The sequence below is a fragment of the Dreissena polymorpha genome, chromosome 7, assembly GCF_020536995.1.
Source record: "Dreissena polymorpha isolate Duluth1 chromosome 7, UMN_Dpol_1.0, whole genome shotgun sequence".
Lineage (NCBI taxonomy): Eukaryota > Metazoa > Mollusca > Bivalvia > Myida > Dreissenidae > Dreissena > Dreissena polymorpha.
The window spans coordinates 27,645,026-27,663,611 of record NC_068361.1 but is presented as its reverse complement, the minus strand read 5'-3'; the positions used below and the strand labels follow the sequence as shown (position 1 = coordinate 27,663,611).

General features: G+C 33.6%; 3 protein-coding genes across 4 annotated transcripts in view; all 3 read left to right on the top strand.

The window, feature by feature from the left end:
- Window positions 1-12,482, top strand: part of LOC127838849 (rab-like protein 6) — a 35,838-nt gene extending 23,356 nt beyond the window's left edge. For both annotated transcript variants that reach the window (XM_052366853.1, XM_052366854.1), the window contains exons 11-15: window positions 1,178-1,316; window positions 1,731-2,424; window positions 3,553-3,625; window positions 6,506-6,582; window positions 8,099-12,482. In XM_052366853.1, coding sequence (XP_052222813.1) covers window positions 1,178-1,316; window positions 1,731-2,424; window positions 3,553-3,625; window positions 6,506-6,582; window positions 8,099-8,299 — 1,184 coding nt within the window. In that variant the 3' untranslated portion in view covers window positions 8,300-12,482. The remainder of the gene's footprint in view (window positions 1-1,177; window positions 1,317-1,730; window positions 2,425-3,552; window positions 3,626-6,505; window positions 6,583-8,098) is intronic.
- Window positions 1-18,586, top strand: part of LOC127838838 (uncharacterized) — a 110,539-nt gene that overhangs the window by 82,088 nt on the left and 9,865 nt on the right. The window lies entirely within an intron of this gene.
- The window catches only part of LOC127838854 (E3 ubiquitin-protein ligase COP1-like), a 40,407-nt gene continuing 34,617 nt past the window's right edge, over window positions 12,797-18,586 (top strand). The window contains exons 1-6 of the mRNA XM_052366860.1: window positions 12,797-13,216; window positions 14,337-14,396; window positions 15,006-15,103; window positions 15,526-15,590; window positions 15,933-16,046; window positions 16,713-16,781. Of these exons, the coding sequence (XP_052222820.1) occupies window positions 13,101-13,216; window positions 14,337-14,396; window positions 15,006-15,103; window positions 15,526-15,590; window positions 15,933-16,046; window positions 16,713-16,781 (522 nt within the window). The 5' untranslated portion in view covers window positions 12,797-13,100. The remainder of the gene's footprint in view (window positions 13,217-14,336; window positions 14,397-15,005; window positions 15,104-15,525; window positions 15,591-15,932; window positions 16,047-16,712; window positions 16,782-18,586) is intronic.

Below are 18,586 nucleotides of genomic sequence, written 5' to 3'. Positions count from 1 at the left end.
ATTTTACACTGAAAATGAGGTTACGTACCTTTTTGCTAAAAAATAATAATTTAAAGAAGAAAATTTATCCCAAACAAATGGCACCAAACCAGAACCAAGTTATCAAGCCTTATTGTTGCGCTTATGCTAGCGTGGTATGATCATTTTATCATTCACTATTTTTCTCCACACATTCACTGCCTTACATGAAAAAATGAACTCCATATCAAATCAGATAAAAATGCAATGAAATAGTGGTATTAGTCAATGGAATCACACGCTTTCAGAACTGTGGTCACCCTTAAGTCCTTTCCTCTCAAAATCCATAGAATAATACTAAAACTTGATCTGGCAAATTTAATATATGAACCATTTTTGCAAAATAAAAGTTTGAATTTTAATTAACAATGATAATAAACTTTGAAAAAGCATATTCTTTTAATATAAATATGTAATTAATGCTGTAATAAAATCTCAAATTATTGTTCTTCTTGAAAAAGCTAAAAGTGGATTTAGGCAAATATGCAAATCCGTGTTTTATGCCTTAAATTATTTCTTTTCATTGCTTAATTATGGAACTTTGTTTCTTTGTCCAATTACTTGGCTTATAATTATAGGACACTTATGTCTTAGACAACCAAAGAAAGGCATAGAAGACCGTTGTTGAGTAAATTGGTTATGAACAGAGAACGCTCGCCTTATTTTTCTGTGTTGTAAGTTGCACGAGCATATATGAAGCTGTCATTTATTCCTATCATTTTTCTACTTTTGTCCATATATAAGCTGCATCAAAATATAGTAACTAACTATCAAGACATAGTCCCAAGTAGTAATGCCATTTAATATTACACTTACATTTCTATTGGCTAGTGCTTAATTAATTAAAAATTACAACTATTTTCATATATGATGTCCTCCAAACTTCAAGGGCTCTAATTCATTAACTCATTATTCTACTTAAGAATGAAGAATCAAAAACAATACGTCCAGCGTGTGAATACACAATACCACTGGTGAGTTTGTTATAACAAAATGTTCTACACTAAAAATGATGAAGATAGAGAAGGTAAATCTCAAGTTTGACTCAAAATTAAAGCAATTCCTGAAAATTTCCAATTTAAAGAATATTTTTTATTCTTAGAGTTTTTCAGTGAATACAGTCCCAGATGAGTAGAATAATCTTCCTTGTTGTTTCCAGATGAGGTGGTTGCTGAACCTGAGGTCCCGGTGAAGAGTGTAGATGACTTTGTGCCGGAGACCGGTGGCCTTGACAACTTCCTTGACGATGCCAGGGAGGTCAAGGACACACCCAGTGTAGACAAGGACAACAGTGATAGGTAAGCAGTTGTATACAATTTGAGAAATATGTTTTACAAAGCTGAGCTCTGAGTGCAGATTTTTTTTGCTTTGTTTATTGGCAGTTGAACTATTACAATTTTGTTCTTTGAAAAAATCAACATGTTTTGTGTAAAAATAGAGGTTTGAAGGTAACTCCTGCAGTAAATTAAGCAACAGTTTAATGTTGCTTTTGCAATTATTTTAACACCTGTAAAAGAAGTGAGGGAATATTGCTTTGCAACTATTATTAGTTAAAATGTTCACTGTTTTACTGTTACCACTTTTTACATATGTTTTCTCATGGCTTAGGCATTCCTAAATCATTAATTCCTCTATCACATGTGAAGTAAAATGTGTAATTTACCGAAACGAACAAAAATATCTTATAAAACTGACTGTCTCCCTGCCTACAGTGACGAGGATGCTGGGAACCCGATGGTGGCAGGTTTCCAAGACGAGCTTGACTCTGAAGACGAGATGGTAGCCAGCTCCTCAATGACGCAGGTGGGAACCAGTCGTCTTTCAGTGGCACCCGACCTTGACCTCTCTAGTGATGATGAGAGTGGTCTCCCCTCCAGTAATGTGCATGTTGTCCAGTATAGCCAAGACTTGTCATCAGACGATGATGTGAAAAAAAGTGCAAAGAAAGACATTGTGAATAATGTTTCTAGAAAAACGGACACCAAAGTTAAATCAAAACAAAAGTCAATGTCGTCGGATAGTGAAACGGAGGAAATTAGTGTGAGTAAAGAGGATTCTCATTTGACTAAAGCTAAATCACATTCTGACCTGGACAGTGATACAGAATCCGCTCGTGGTGATAATGGCAATAAATATTCTAGTCAAGTACATGAAGAGGTTGTTTCTAGTACAGCAAGTACTCTCAATGCAAGTTCTCGGAAGATTTCTTCAGATTCCAATAATTCTGACCATAAAACAGTGGTAGCCAATCAAAAGACTTCTAAAATTAAACCAACCAATCAGAACTCAGATTCAGATTCAGACGACACTGGTGCCCAAGTTGCTGTGTTACAAGACACAGACATCAATCCAGATGATTTTGGTGGTGCTGACGTCTTTAATGATTGGCTAAACAAGCAGGAAGAGGTAGGAGATACAGTGTTAAATTATTCTTGTATATGCAACGGGAATCAATTTTATAGGCAAATCTGAGTTAACTTGGTCATGTGAAAAAGGTTTCCTTTCATTGTAAGCTTGACTATTCACCTAATAGTATATTTCTCACCTAAATATGGGACTGCATAACACTCGTGTAAATGTAAACACGGAGTCTCTGTTTGCAGTGATTATTTGGAAGTCTCAATTACTCTTACCTGCAATTTATAAGAATTATGCCCCTTTTGTACTTTTTGAAATTCAGGTAAGCGTTTACATTAAAAAAACTATATCCCAAGCTGACATTCAGACCAAGCATAAAAAGTATTTTCACAATAAGTTCACTTGGGCTGGACATATTATCCTGAAATTTTGTGTGTAGGTAGGTTGTGTGCTGATCAACGGAAGGATTGTTATTTTTTACCAGTGGGGTCAAGGTCACTATTATTAAAACTAAAAAAAGTGTATTGGTTTAATAACTTTAGTAAATTTACATTTACTATAAGCTACTATAGATATTAAAGTTGATTATTAAACTTCAAGTATGATTTGTGGTCATTATATCAAGTAATTTACAGAAAATGTACAACATACTATCAAAGCGGAAGAATAGTCCACCGCTGTATTCAGATGCTCTTGTTAATTTCTCCTGTAAAGTGATTATAAAAATGGCCTAATTATCTAATATGTTAATAAAGATAACAGGCCGTGATTTAACTCAGTTCTCTTTATTGTCATTAACAAATTGTTTAAAGAAAGTCTCTTCTAAACGAACATTCAGTTTAGGGGCAAAACATTGTCCTTAATTAGCCTGTGCATACTGTGCACAGTTTAGGGGCAAAACATTGTCCTTAATTAGCCTGTGCATACTGTGCACAGTTTAGGGGCAAAACATTGTCCTTAATTAGCCTGTGCATACTGTGCACAGTTTAGGGGCAAAACATTGTCCTTAATTAGCCTGTGCTTACTGTGCAGGCTAATCTGGAATGACACTTTATACAGAGGCATTAAGCCCAGTATTGCCAGAAAAAGGATAATCATGTAACATACATCATACAATGTATGAATAATTGAAATCTAACTGCCTGATACGTTATTGAATTGTATGATACTCTTCAGGCAGCCAAGTCACCAAAGGTCATACATGAGGTTGCAGAGAAAGGTGAAGGGCATTCCACAAAGAAGAGTAAAAGTGGGTATTGGTTATTATCTGTAACATAAACTTACTGCCTATCGGACAATAAGCCTCTTCAAAGCCAGACAAGGACAAATAGTTTCAACCCTTTTTATCTTTGTGTGTTTTTGTAGGTATGTTTGAGTCATTTTGTGTCAGATTGATTACTTTGATATACATTATAGGATTAGACAACAAATAGGTATAAGTGATCAACATATCAAAATAATGTGTCCCATGCAAATACTGTGTTGTTTGCTTGAAGGTCAAGGAAGTTTGTTTCCTTATATGGATCTAGTAAAAGAATCTGTTTGTGTGTGGCCTTTACATTTGTTTGAGTGTTGGGATTTTGAAATAAGTCGGCTCAAATGCTCCTTATATCAAGGCTAGGTGGCAAGTTCAACACCATGTCACAAAAGTTCAAGGTCAAGTTAACAGTGGGCAACTTTTGCGAATTCCTCATATGGATAAAGGGACGTACATGTTTGTATATGGTCCATAACTTTGTCATGCATTATAGGATTTTACAATTGATGGTCACAGATGATCATGTTAAGTAGACAATGCACATGCTAATCTGACATGCTAACCAAAAGGTCATGGTCATTGTTGACACTTAGAATTTGAGCATATTTTTTTTATATGGATTTTGTGACATTTCATGTTCATGTTTGGCAAACAACTGTGTCACTCGTTTAAAGGTCAAAGTAACAGTTTATGCATGAAGTTTTTGCATACTACTTATGTATGTACGAAGTGGATTTTCATATTGGTATCAGATCCATGACTTATTTGTGGATGATAGAATTTAAAAATAGATTCACACAAATTATCAAGGAGACGTATATCATGGAAACGTGTCACATTCAAAAACATGCCCAAGACACTTAAAATTTTGAGCATAGTTATTATAGGCATTAACATGTAGTGAAAGAAATCTATGATTAGTCCATAACATGATAGTGCATGATGAGATTTTACGATTAATTGGAATGTAGCAGGTTCGGTATAAGGAGAACTAAAACTGTCTTCCTATATGAGTTAGCTTTAATAGCAACGCGGCAGAGTGTCTGCCTGATTAGAAACCTGGGGGCCGTTTCATTAACGGTTGCAGCGCAGTTGCAGTTGCAATTTTGCTAATAATTGCAACTTGCAACCTTGTGTCCGTTTCATTAAAAAGTTGCAGTTGCAACGTGCACCTGCTGGTTGCAAATTTGTATAGCTCGCGCGCGCAAATGACGTCACGATTGTATGAATAGGTTGTGTTTAACCTAATAAAAGTTGCAACCGCATTAATGAAACGCACTTATTCGAGAGTTGCAAATCGATGTTAAAAACTTGCAACTTGCAACTGCAACTGCAACTGCGCTGCAACCATTAATGAAACGGCTCCCAGGGTTTCAATCCCCATTGTTGTCAGGGATTTTTCTGGGTGGGATTCATGCACATATTATAATCATATCAAATGTGTGCATGTATGGCTCATGCTGAAAGGCCGCTGTCGCAATTGTGAAATAGGCTTTATGTAGAACAAAAGGTAAAAGTAACTTTTTTCACTCAAAGTTTTTGCATAGCCCTTATATGGTTATTTTTTTGCAGATTTTCTTGTGTCTGATGGGTCTGTTTCATGCTGGGTGGGATACCAAAATAAATAAAAAAAATTATGATATTAAGATGACATGTTGAATGCAGGTACATCAGGTTACATGTCACAGTAGTGACGTAGGCTTTATGTGTAACAATAATTAGAATGGTACATAATTGCCGTGTTAATTGTATTATTATGTCTGTTTTACAGCAATTATTTCTAAATGACGTGACAGCAAGACAAACATTATATATTAAGACTGCTTAATTGTATTTTTGGGGCATAGTATTAAGCACTAGATGCCTTTAATTCAATAGTTCTTAATTTATAGATGCAGACAATGGTAACTATATTTTTTACTTCAACCACTGCACATAGCATTTACAAGACATAAAAAGGAAGCATATGTTTACCCAAGATTGTTTGTTTACTTAAGTTATTAAATCATGAAATTTCCAATATTTTTCCCTGTTGCAATATTTTAAATTGCAAAATTCCCATATTGATTCACAACACTGGGAAAAATTTGCTTTTCACCTCCTGTTTGTAAAGCACTTATATTCAGACACTTATATCAGTGATATTAATTTTGTATCACTGGTTAGTAACCCATGTATGAGCAAGAGAACATTATTTGTTATTACTTAAAGTTTTAAGCATGCGGCATGCTGTTTGCACTAGTAAAAATTAACGAAGTAACAAACACGTGTAAAGAACACTAGATTTTGAAGCCACTGAAGCAACATTCGCGACAAACAACTTCATTATCGGTCCATTTACTTACTTTAGATGTTCTTGTGGCAAAATATCCATAAAATGTGAAGGTGTTAACTGGTTTTAATTCTATTCATTTCTTAAAATACAAATGTATTTTGCATTTAATGGCAGGAACTGTATGTGCAGATGTGAACATTTCAAGAGTAAAAACAAAAATCATGGAAATCAGATAATTTTTCAAAATGTACCTATTTAATTGAGGACTTACTGTTGAATCGTATATTTTAGTAAACGTACACACAGTAATTGAGTGCCAAAAATGATTTTACAAAATTGTAGAATGTATAGAAGTGTAATACTGAATATTTCCTCATTAAAGAGGGACAATTTAACTTCATATTGAATGTGTTTCAATATTTGCTACTTTGGCACGCTTATTAACAATTTTATTAATATTAAATTGAAAAGCCTGATTATGAAGAAATTCAAGAAATACATGTATATGCAAAATAATTTCAGTTTACAACAAGTAACCATGTGAGAACATTTACAGGCCTTTCCCATGAGTAATGTTCCTTGTCACTTAATTACAGAAAAGGCAGCAAACAGTTCAGATGCAAATGAGGAGCCTGAAAAGGAGGCCAAGAAAAAGAAGAAAAAGAAAGTCAAGGTAGGTATAGAGGTGAAGAACAACTATGCAATTTGTTGTTTGTTACATCAACAATTGTATAATACCGCTATCAGAAGGCAGTATATAGGAGTCACTCTGTTTGTCGGTTGCTTTGTAGATCTATCTGAATTAGATGTTTGTTTTTTATGTGAAATACATCACATTTCAAATAGGATTTAATTGACCTTTTAAATGCCACCACCACGAAGGATAAATGTGCAAAGCACTTTTCATCCCTCATGATCCACACGCTCCTGAATTATTTGCCCTTGAACATCGCTAACTGTTTTAGCAGTGTTGTGCCTATAATTCACATTTGTGACAATGCTTATGTTTGTACCGTAGATATTATTTCTTAGAAAAAACACACCTTGTATCAGGGTTTTAATTTTTTAACATTTAATACCTTCATTCATTCAATACATCTTGCACATAGGAGTTTTCTCATCAAATCTAAGAGCTTGCAAGCAATTGAGATGGCTAGTACTTTTTGTCTTTAACCAAACTATAACTGTGCCTGTCTGAGCATTTTAAAACATTTTAGTAAATGTGCAGTTAGAAGGAACGAGAGCTATGCATAGCAGCTCTGCACCCTCTCATCTTCTACCCCATGTTTTGAAAAACAGTTTGACATAATGCCTTATATTAGAATCATGTTCCAAATCATCGTAGCACTATTTAACATTTAGCGGTGAGACAGGTTTTTAACCAGGTTTTCTGAAGGAAAAAACTAGTTATTAGATTGGCAAATGTGGGCAGGCTGGCGGGTGGGCGGAACAAGCTTGTCAGGGCCATAACTATGTCGTTCATTGTCAGATTTGAAAATCATTTGGCACATTTGTTCACTATCATCGGACTGTGTGTCGCGAGAAAGAATTAGGTCGATATCTCCAAGGTCAAGGTCACAATTTGAGTCAAAGGTAAAAAATGGCCATAAATGAGCATGTCCGGGCCATAACTATGTCATTCATTGTCAGATTTTAAAATCATTTGGCACATTTGTTCACCATAATTGCACAGTGTGTCGCGTGAAAGAATAACGTCGATATCTCCAAGGTCAAGGTTGCCACAACTAAAAATAGATTGATTTTGAAACAAGAGGGTTAACTATGATGAACAATCAGTAATAATGCACATTTGAGTTGTCTCTCTTGTCGAGGCTTTTTTTTTCAAATTGTAATTAAGGTCGCCACAAGTAAAAATAGATTTAATTTGAAACAAGGGGGATAACAATGCACATTTTGAATTGTCTCCCTTTATCAGACTTTTTTTAAATTGAAAACCTGGTTTTGTTACATTTTTGTCCCTTGTTATTCTTGAAACACAATCAGGTTTACATCTGTATTAAATCTTTTGTGTAAAGTCACCTATAACCTCTTGTTTAAAACCTCAACTTATGTATTGATATTCAGTATCGATCCAATTAACATTTTATAATTAATTTTAAGTATTTAATTTGTTTATGAGGTTACTTTACCTTGCATTGAAATGCTGCTCTTATTATTCCTTATGCTAGGACACTGACGAACCTGAGAAGAAACATCGCAAAAAGGATCGAAGCAAGGGAGAAAAAGAGAGCAAAGACAAGGATCGTGATGGAGAGAAGAAGAAAAGGAAGAAGAAAAAGGAGGCGACGGCTCAAAGTAACGACATGGATGACTTTGAGAAGTTCCTGGCAGATGATAAAGCAGATGGGAAAAATTATGAAGCATTTTAGGAGTTTTGGAGTTTGTAAACAGTAAAAAAAAATGTGTTCAAGTATAAACATTTGTTGAATAAAAATGTATTGGATTTCCATGGCTATACAACTGAACCAAGCCTATCTTAGCACTTAGGAAGTTAAAATATACTTTCAATCAAATTTGATAGTGATATAAAAAACTTTGCTTACTTAAGTGATGCAAAGAATACTACATGTTCATCCTTCACGATGCCTAAAGGAGTCTATTGATTGTTAATACGTTATTATATTTTGAGATATATAATATTCTTATATTTAAAATTTAAAGGTTGCTTAAGAAGTAGGTAATATTTTATTTAGCACTGTGTAAAATATTGATCACTATAAAGAGTTTTGCCAGGGACACTTAGTGTGTTCATGAAAATAGTAGTACATGTAGTTATCAAGTCGTTATGAATGAAATCTGTATGACATGAAATATTCCTTCAAGCATGGGGCTATCAAAAGGTTACTGCAGTGTGATCAAATTCTAAAGAAGTGCATGGGGTTGAATCCTGCTTAAGGCATGTATCAAAACCATTATATCCAGGCTTTGTTGAGCTTTTTCTTAATGTTTGTGCGTACAGCTCATTGTTACCAGATAAATACGGTATATGAACTAAATGTTGGAACATGTATTGTTTTACTAGTTGTTTATATATTAGGAAATGATGGTCAATATGCCACATTAAGATATGCGGTTTTAACTGAACCTCATAGTTGATAAAGTTGTTGATACACTTGTTCTTAGTTTTTGTTCTCATGTTGTTATTGTTAAATGTTATTTGTGGATTGAATTGTGTATTGCTTCTTTAATGAGTTAATTTATTTTGTTTAGTTACTAGTTCAAACACTTAATATTATGCAAAAACTAATTAAAGGCAAAAGGTACATACATGTATAAATATCAATATTTAAAACTTACATTTTCAAATGTTCAAAGGACTAAATTACAATGACATTTTCATATTCATGGAAGCATTATTTGTCAGCAAATTGTGAAACAGGGTAATCACTTTGATTTGTTTTATGTTACAACAACTGTGATAGTTTTAATTTATACAGAAAAAGAATATGAAGTATTGATGCCTCTAGAAGAGTGTAAGGCCAAGTATATGTGTCTTTGTTACAATTTGGCTTTTTGCATATCAATAAAAGGTGTGTTTACTATGTACTCAATATTTGATTGTTATCAACCAAACCTAACTGCTAAGCTAAATAATGGAATAATTTCCGTGGTTCTGTTGTTGTCATTAAGAGTGTTAATAACACATTTATAGCTTACAAAGGTTAAAAAATTGCATGCATATCATCATAACTTTGGGATTAAGATGTTCAGTCTAGTTTGGAATATGGAAGATTAGTACAAGAATTGAAGCTGTCATATCAGAATCAACATTGACCCTTGTTACATGGTTTTATGGGTAATTCAGCATGAGTATCTCTAGTAGTACCATTTTATGTACCGATATTTGTTTTCATAAAGTCTTCTTACCGCCAAACTTACCAGTTACAATACACTTGTTGCAAATTCACAAACATATATGCAAAATAATCTTAGTATTTTATTGTTGCTATTGTTGCTTAAGTTATTTTATTAAGGTATTTTAATCAACAAAAACATTTATATGCATGTAAAATTATCACTCAGCAATTTTTATATGACACAGACCTTTATGCATCTACTGTTTTATTTGAAATGCGAAGATTAGTTTCTTGATAGAGGTTACATCTATTTAATATTCCTGCTGAAAACTGAAGCAGTTCTATTAAAGTTATCAAACTTCTAAACCTACAAGAAAAAAGTATTGGTATCTATAATAAAAGAAATAAATCAAGCTTATAAATTAGGTGAAGAAAGTATTCAGGTTAAGGTTAATTTTTGCAACTTCATGATATCAGTGTTTTTTAATTTGTATATGCTGATAGATTGTGTATTCATTTGTTATATTGACACTGCTTTTTTGTTTCAGAGTCAGTTAATTGTTAAATATTGTATGCAATGTGTTTTTAAATTTACCAACAATCGTCATTTATAACACAATATGAATAGGTCGCAGTGGCGTAGCCGATATGGTGTCTGTGTAGCGATCTGGAGGTCACAGGCTCAATCGATTATTATCCCCACCATGGGAGTGTTCTTTAGATCCCCACCCAAAGACATCAAGTACTGGGTCTAAGCAGGAAACCGTCTCGAGAGCATTTCAATAAGCCCTAGGCTTTGATTGCAATTGATATCAGATAAATGGGTTTAACAAAAAAAATATATAACTGAATATATAAGATAAATATCATATGGTTGTTTTGCATAGAAAGTGCTCAGTTAAAATATATGACATGTCAAATAGGGTTGTGCAATTGTACAAAAAAAATTGCCTTGACATTTTGAATTCTCATAATCAATTACACTATCTGTAAATGCTTCAGACGTAATTTTGACACTTATTGTGATTGTGTGCATCTTGATGTACATTTTGTTAGAAAACCCTATCTAAGCAAAGGAAGAAAGTTTTGTTTTAAATAACACTACATTACATGTATACATGCATAGTAAATTAATAATTGTCAATTAAAGCTGATAAAATAAAGAAGCATTCTCATCTCTTTTTTACTGTATTTTGCAAAACATGTGTAACTTATATCGCTTTAAAAATACTCATATTGGAAGGTCAGAATTTTCCAAATAGTTGATGCATTTTTTTACCATCCATAATGTTATAAATATGTGTCCTGTCAAAGAAAATATGTTTGTATTTTTTGGGTTTGGTTAAATAATAATTATCTCAAATATTTATTGATTTTTTTCCAAAAAAAGCAAATTCGGTGGTAAAATGCTTTCAGATTCTGTTTAGACAGGTTAGTCAATCTAACATCTAATACATCTGATAAATTACTTACTATATTTATTGATTTTTTTAGCCAAATAAATATTTAAAATCCATCTCTGTTATGCCTATTTTATGTATTTGTGTGCATTAAACGACTGCTCTGTTTCAATTTCTAGCTCACCTGAGGAAGATGTGCTAAATGAGAGTGATTGTGATCACCCTATATCTAGCATCTTGCTGTGTACATTTTCAACATTAAGCTTGTTACCACTCTTGAGGCAAAATTGAGCTTGATTGGTCATTATTGGCTCGGGTACTACTTACATGTAACCCAGGTACTTTCATGCACCTCAGGTACGGTAAATATACTTAAACGTACCCGGTCTATATTAGACTATATCTGAGTGATTTCATGCCCAACATCCGATGTTGTAAAAGGCGCTACCGATTACTGAAAACGATATTGTTTATCTTAAACAAACTGTTCTTTTAAAAAAACTGCATCAACATGCTTTTTATGCCCCCGGATTGGATGATGGGGGGTATATTGTTTTTGGCCTGTCTGTCTGTCTGTCATTCTGTCCCAAAACTTTAACCTTGGTTAAAGTTTTGAGATAACTTTCGCAATATTGAAGATAGCAACTTGATATTTGGCATGCATGTGTATCTCATGGAGCTGAACATTTTGAGTGGTGAAAGGTCAAGGTCATCCTTCAAGGTCAAAGGTCAAATTTATGGCTTCAAAGCAGCACAGTAGGGGGCATTGTGTTTCTGACAAACACATCTCTTGTTGAGCAAGAGTTTCAGTAATATAGAGGTCATTTAACAGAAAACTGACATAAATGTGAATATAATTAATTTAAAAAAACAAACCGACAGGGACGATTTAGCGTTAAAATGGGGTACATGAAAGTATATTTAAGAGTACCCAGGGTACATGTAAGTAGTACCCGAGCTGACAATGACCAATCGAGCAACATTAACAACCCAATCTTGATGAAACTTGGTTAAATGGTTACCTTGACAATATCTAGGCCGAGTTTGTATGGGGGTCATAGGGGTCCAAAAAATACATCATCTTGTCAAGGGTAGAAAACCCTTTTAACACTCACTCTCAGGCCACATTTATGACTCTGATCTTGATGAAAATTGGTCAGGATGTTTATCTGAACAATCTTTTAGCCATGCATGAATCTGGAAAAAATATCACCCAGTCAAGTGTGTGACAATTGTATTTCCTTAAACTCATGTGAGCGCTTTGGGCCATCGTGGCCTCTTCTTTCATTTTAATGTTATTTTAACTGTTGTAATTGCCATGCTTTAAAAATAAAAAATGAAATTATTATGTTAAACTATTGGTGTTTGTTTTAATAGAACTCTGCAACCCTATGTATTTAAAACTTTAGAATCCGATATTTATTGAATTGTATTTAAAACTTTAGAATCAGATATTTATTGAATTTAATGGAATGCCAGCTGGTTTATTTTTTAGGAAAAAATAATATTATTATATAATACTTTTACAAATTGTCACATGTCCTTTACCCAATTTTAATTTGTTCATGTGCATTCAGTCTCTCACTCATTCCACCAATTAAATAGTGTGATTTAACCCGTATGTTTGTGAACATTATAACTAAAGTATTTACTTGTCGCGGATATAATTTTTACGCATGCGTGATTATCTTCGTAGCACACTTCAAAGGATTCGATACGCTGATTATTTGCCTTTTAATTGCAGGAACAATAGCAATTGCAATGTTGACACTAATGTTATTGCTTTTACAACACTTATTTCTATTCGCTCACAAAGTTTGAGAAACACAAATGGAGCACTTGTCACTAAAATTCATGTGTAACACAACTTCACATAACTCCCACACGCAACAAAACTACAGAGATGAGTAATTTTCTAGTTCATTGTATTCTGTCCAGGAATTGGTATTAGGTTGTAAATAAGACGGTCTAAAATGGCTAATAGGACGCAACAAGTCCGACAGGTTGCACGACCAAGGAAACGTGCACAGCCCCCAGTTTTTGGTGGAGTTACCGGTTCATATGAGGACAAGGACAGTGATTATTTATGGTATGACTACGAGTATTTTAGCCTAGCTCTGTGAAAATGGGGTTTAATGCATGTGCTTTAAGTGTAGACCCAGATTAGACTTTGCAGTCTGCACATGGCAATTAGTGTCAACACTTTCCGCTTTCATGCTATTTTCTGTTCGAAAAATTTAGTTTAGGCGATAAGTGTCGTCCTTCATTAGTCTGCAAACAAACAAAATGAGCACTGAAACTGAACATTTCGAGCAAAAATGCATGTACATTAATTTTTGAAATGGTTTGTGCGAAATTTTGCAATAACTTTTGTTATATTGAAGATAGCAACTTCATATTTGGCATGCATGTGTATCTTATGAAGCTGCACATTTTGAGTGGTGAAAGTTCAAGGTCAAGGTCATCCTTCAAGGTAAAATATATGTGGCCAAAATCACTCATTTTACGAATACTTTTGCAATATTTAAGATAGCAACTTGATATTTGGCATGCATGTGTATCTCATGGAGCTGCACATTTTGAGTGGTGAAAGGTCAAGGTCATCCTTCAAGGTCAGAGGTCAAATATATGTGGCCCAAATCACTTATTTTATGAATACTTTTGCAATATTGAAGATAGCAACTTGATATTTGGCATGCATGTGTATCTCATGGAGCTGCACATTTTGAGTGGTGAAAGGTCAAGGTCATCCTTCACAAGGTCAAGGTCATCCTTCAAGGTCAAACATCATATAGGGGGACATTGTGTTTCACAAACGCATCTTGTTCTGTATGTATGTTAAATCACTGAAAAGTGGAATTTAAGAGTATATGTATTCGTGTGAGTGGGTTAACTGGCCACAGTGATATTAAAATGCTGTGTAATCATTAAAGAAAACAACATCCAAATAAACAAACAGTGCCATTACTTACCTGTTTGTTACAAAAAAGCCTATGCCTAAAGTGCTTCCAAAATTGTTGGCTCCCATTTCTACTGTCTTTATCAATTGAATTAATATGTCATGGTTACTAAATAAATATAATTGTCAAATTGCATTATTCATGTGCTAATATTATGGGAAAATACTATAAAGTTCCACTTACTGTTTGGTTAATAAATTTATTTTTTAAGATTTCTTCTTTGGATATAATTTTGTGTCTTATTTTCAGTCCCATTTGTTTTGACATTATCGATGAGGCACACATGACAAAGTGTGGTCACACATTCTGGTAAGCTATTAAACGATACTTAAATACTTGTGTAATCATATGTTTGGGTTACATGATTAGAGAGCATGCTTAGAGTAATATAAAACAATTTCAAAATGAATAATTGTTTAAATATAATGGAGCTTGATTTTAACTTCATTTAAATAATTTTAACCCTAGGAAATTTTATCATTTACATATCTACATGATCAATATGTAAAACAAGAAACCGTCGGAGACGGATGATGCTCCCCAAAGGTTTTTTTGGTCACAATATTGCACTATATTCAGATATAAGGAAACGTCTTGAGGGCACAGTATTTGGGGGGACAATAATTTTTTATAGAAAATTTCAAAGGGCCAAAACTCTGTGAAAAATCATCCTGACCAGAACCCTGATAATGAGCACATCTCTTGGTAGTGAAGCTTCCCATAAAGTTTCATTGAATTCCGGTCATTAGTTGCTGAGAAATAGCCCGGACAAAAATTGTGCACAGACGGACACACAGACAGACGAAGCGGCGACTATATGCTCTCCCCAAAATAAATTTTGAGGGAGCATAAAAAACTAGTAGTTTTGTTGTTGATATTTTAAAATAATTGGTTTTAATGAATGCAGTTTTCTTTCAGCTTTAAGTGTATAAAAACCAGCCTTGACACAGCAAACAGATGTCCGAAGTGTAATTTTGTGATAGAAAGTCCTGATCTCATTTTTCCCAATTTCATGTGTGAGTATCATAAGTGTTGAATCTGTAACAATATAAAGCGGAGTTTTTTTTCTAAAACAAAGATTTAACTTGCATAAAATGATGCAAATACAAATGTTTGAAAGGAGACTTAATAAGATAAAAGTGCTCTTAGAAAAAATACTGTAAGTTATATTTTAACTTTCATGTTTATGGTTATCCTGAAAGGATAAATTTAAAGAATGTTTGGCATATATTTTTTCTTTCAAGTAAATTGACAACAGAATTGCAGTGAACAAATCAGATAACAGATGGGATGTTTGAAAACATAACATCACATATGCCAATATATAAATATTGCATATTTACAGATTTTTTAAAAATTGTGTATTTCATTGAATTTTTAATGTGGCGCATATATTAATTTGTGTTCCTCTCTGTGAATTTTTCTTGATTTCTTATAGTGAACGAGTTGATTCAGAAACACAGAAACAGGCCGGAAGAAAAACGGATCAGATTAGACCACCAAGTGAGTTTTTTTGTTTGTTTATCATTGTAAGGAAAATATCAGAAAATGCATTACTTGTTTTCCAAATACTTATGATTTTGTCATTTTAAAGAGGGAGGTATATAAATAATTTTATGTTGGTTTGTGAATCTGTCCAAACGATAAATACAATATGCTTGTTTTGTGTGTGAATTTCGTTTGCCTTGCGACAGAATAGTACTTGGTTCAATCCAAAATCCGGGAACGTTCTCAGTATCTTTCCAAAAGCTCGAGATTCCTACGAGGAAACAGACCAGAGTGTCTATAAAGCCTCTTTATGCTAAAAAACACTCGTCATGATGTAAGATGTTATTTTGATTGCAGAATGTTCCAGGCTCCTTAGACCTGGCTGAGCTTGTTATGGAAGAGACCATGGATCTAACTAATGTGAACACACTGTTGGAACTTCTGCACAACAAGAAGAAACAGCTTGAAGACGTAAGTGATACTTGTAGCATACTAATGTGAACACACTGCTGGAACTTCTGCACGACAAGAAACCGCTTGAAGACGCAAGTGATACTTGTTGGACACTTAAACCTAGGTGTGAAACAGATTTTATATATCCAAGCTGTTTTGTTGAGTACCTTACATAAACAGCATTTGATAAGTTGAAATGGACCTACAATTAAACAATTGCTACAACAGCTTCAATGCTTTATGACCAGAAGGAAAAAGCCTGAAGACATGAGTGAATATTGTAACATACTTTAACCCTTTCAGTGCGGGAACCGAATTTTGAAGGCCTTTGCAAACAGTTTGGATCCTGATGAGACGCCACAGAACGTGGCCTCTTATCAGGATCCAAACTGTTTGCTATTCTGATAGTATTCTTTGAAAAAAATCGAAGAAAATGCTAATTTTAGAAATTCAGCAGACGATATTTTAGCAGAAGACAAATTACCCAGCATGCAAAGGGTTAAGCTTAATATGTTAGTTATTTGAGCATAAGTTTTTCCCATGAAACACATAAAACTAAAAGCACGATTAAAACTAGGTGGAGAAAGGTAATCAAAAAGTTTTCTCTACTTATTTGTTGATAACATATGGCTTGTGTTTGAATGCGTTCTGCTTAAACATGACCATGGAGATGTTTGTTTTCAGGATGGTCGTCTTGCACAGAACATGGTTCTTAAAGATTTCTTAGAGCAGGTCAGACAGCGAAAACAGGAGGTAAGCCAATCAATTTGCATGCAGTGGGAATTTGGCCTTTCTGTAAGTGATGTAACTCGTAATCACTCAGATATTCATTTTGACGCCTTTGTAGTCCTTTAAAAAATCCAAATAAATAGGTTTAAAGGCTTCCTTACAAACCCTACGATACTGATGAGCAGCAAACAGCAAAAAACTTGAACAGATTGCGAGTCACTTAAAGGCTGTTCTGGTTTTATGCTGTTTGCAAATATACACTTGAGGACTTTTCTAACGCATCACTTTTCAAACTTGAATATCTCAGTTATGAGTAAAGATATTGATTTAAAATTTTACATACGATCATTTGACTACATTCTATGCAAGCTCACGATAAAATCATTCATCCGTGACGATTGGACGCTTTAGCACGTGTGGTAGGTGTGATTCCATATTTTTGCACCTGGAAATGTTGAAACGCGATTTAATTATAGTGTTAATTCAATTTAATTATTTTAGGTGGGTTCTTATACAAGGAAAACATAAAATTAATTTACAAAACAATATATAGCTCGTATGAATATTCAGGAGCGCAATCGCGCACTTTGCATTATACAGGCTACCTTTCCCACTTGCTAAAGCGTCTGATCGTCACGGATGAATGATTTTATCGTTAGCTTGAACATATTATAGTCAAATGATCACATGTGCAATTTTAAATAAAAATATTTACTCATTACTGAGATATGTAAGTTTTAAAAGTGTTGCGTTAGAAAAATCACCAAGTGTAGTAAAAGGCAATATACATGATATTCCAATTTAATTTCAATTTCATAATTCTTGATAAGTTTTTACATAAGAAAAACATGACATTAATTTAAGAAAAACAATATGCCTGTAATGAATATTCAGGAGCGAAACGGCTCAATCAGCATATTGCAAGCCGGTCAGTTTTTAAGACGTGTAAGTTTATGCGTTTTACTTTTCACATTGTTATTATTTAACGATGTACGAGTTTGCGAATTTGACTTTTGAAGTGACGTTTTTAATTTTTTTAGTTTTATATTTTGTTGTTCTTCAATTTCAATTAAATTTTCATGAAAACATGTAATCAGATTTGTGTAGAATTATTCTTCATCCAAATTTCAACACAAGCTGTTCAAAAATAAGGGAGCTATATTGTTTCGATTAAGTGATGCGTTAGAAAAGTCTCCAAGTGTACATGTTCACTTTTAAACCATTTAACAAGATTTGATTGACACAGTATTTAGTATTCTCATCTCTTAGTCTTGAACATTAATATAATTTGATAATAATTAATTTCCAATTTTGATAAAAAGTCCTCCAGTTTACTGGTTTTATACTGAAGTTCGAATGCTGGGACAGCAATTTTTAAAAAGTCCATAATTTACTGTATATACATGTACATGACTATTATCCAAGTGATAAAACATGATTGATACAGAGTTATCTTGTCAACCCTGTTTTGCTCACATATGAATTTTGAGACGTGTGTAGTCCCATAGAAAATCATATTAAACTAAATACCTATCTGAGGACATTCACGCTTTTGAGTCTTCATTTCCAACCCTATGATACCACGGTGCCTATACCACAAGACTTTTTAAGATCTATGTTGGGAGAATAAAGTTCGACCTAGTCAACATTGTTAATGATGTCTTTTTAAATATTTCACCATTTTTAATGAGATAATGTGGAGAGCCCGCTCATCCGTGAGAGTTTTCTATAGGTGTCATGATCTTTTTAAACAAATCAGTGTTTTTTTCAGTAAAGTGCAACCGCACGTTTGTAATATGAAATCCCCACACTGATCCGACATGTTTCTA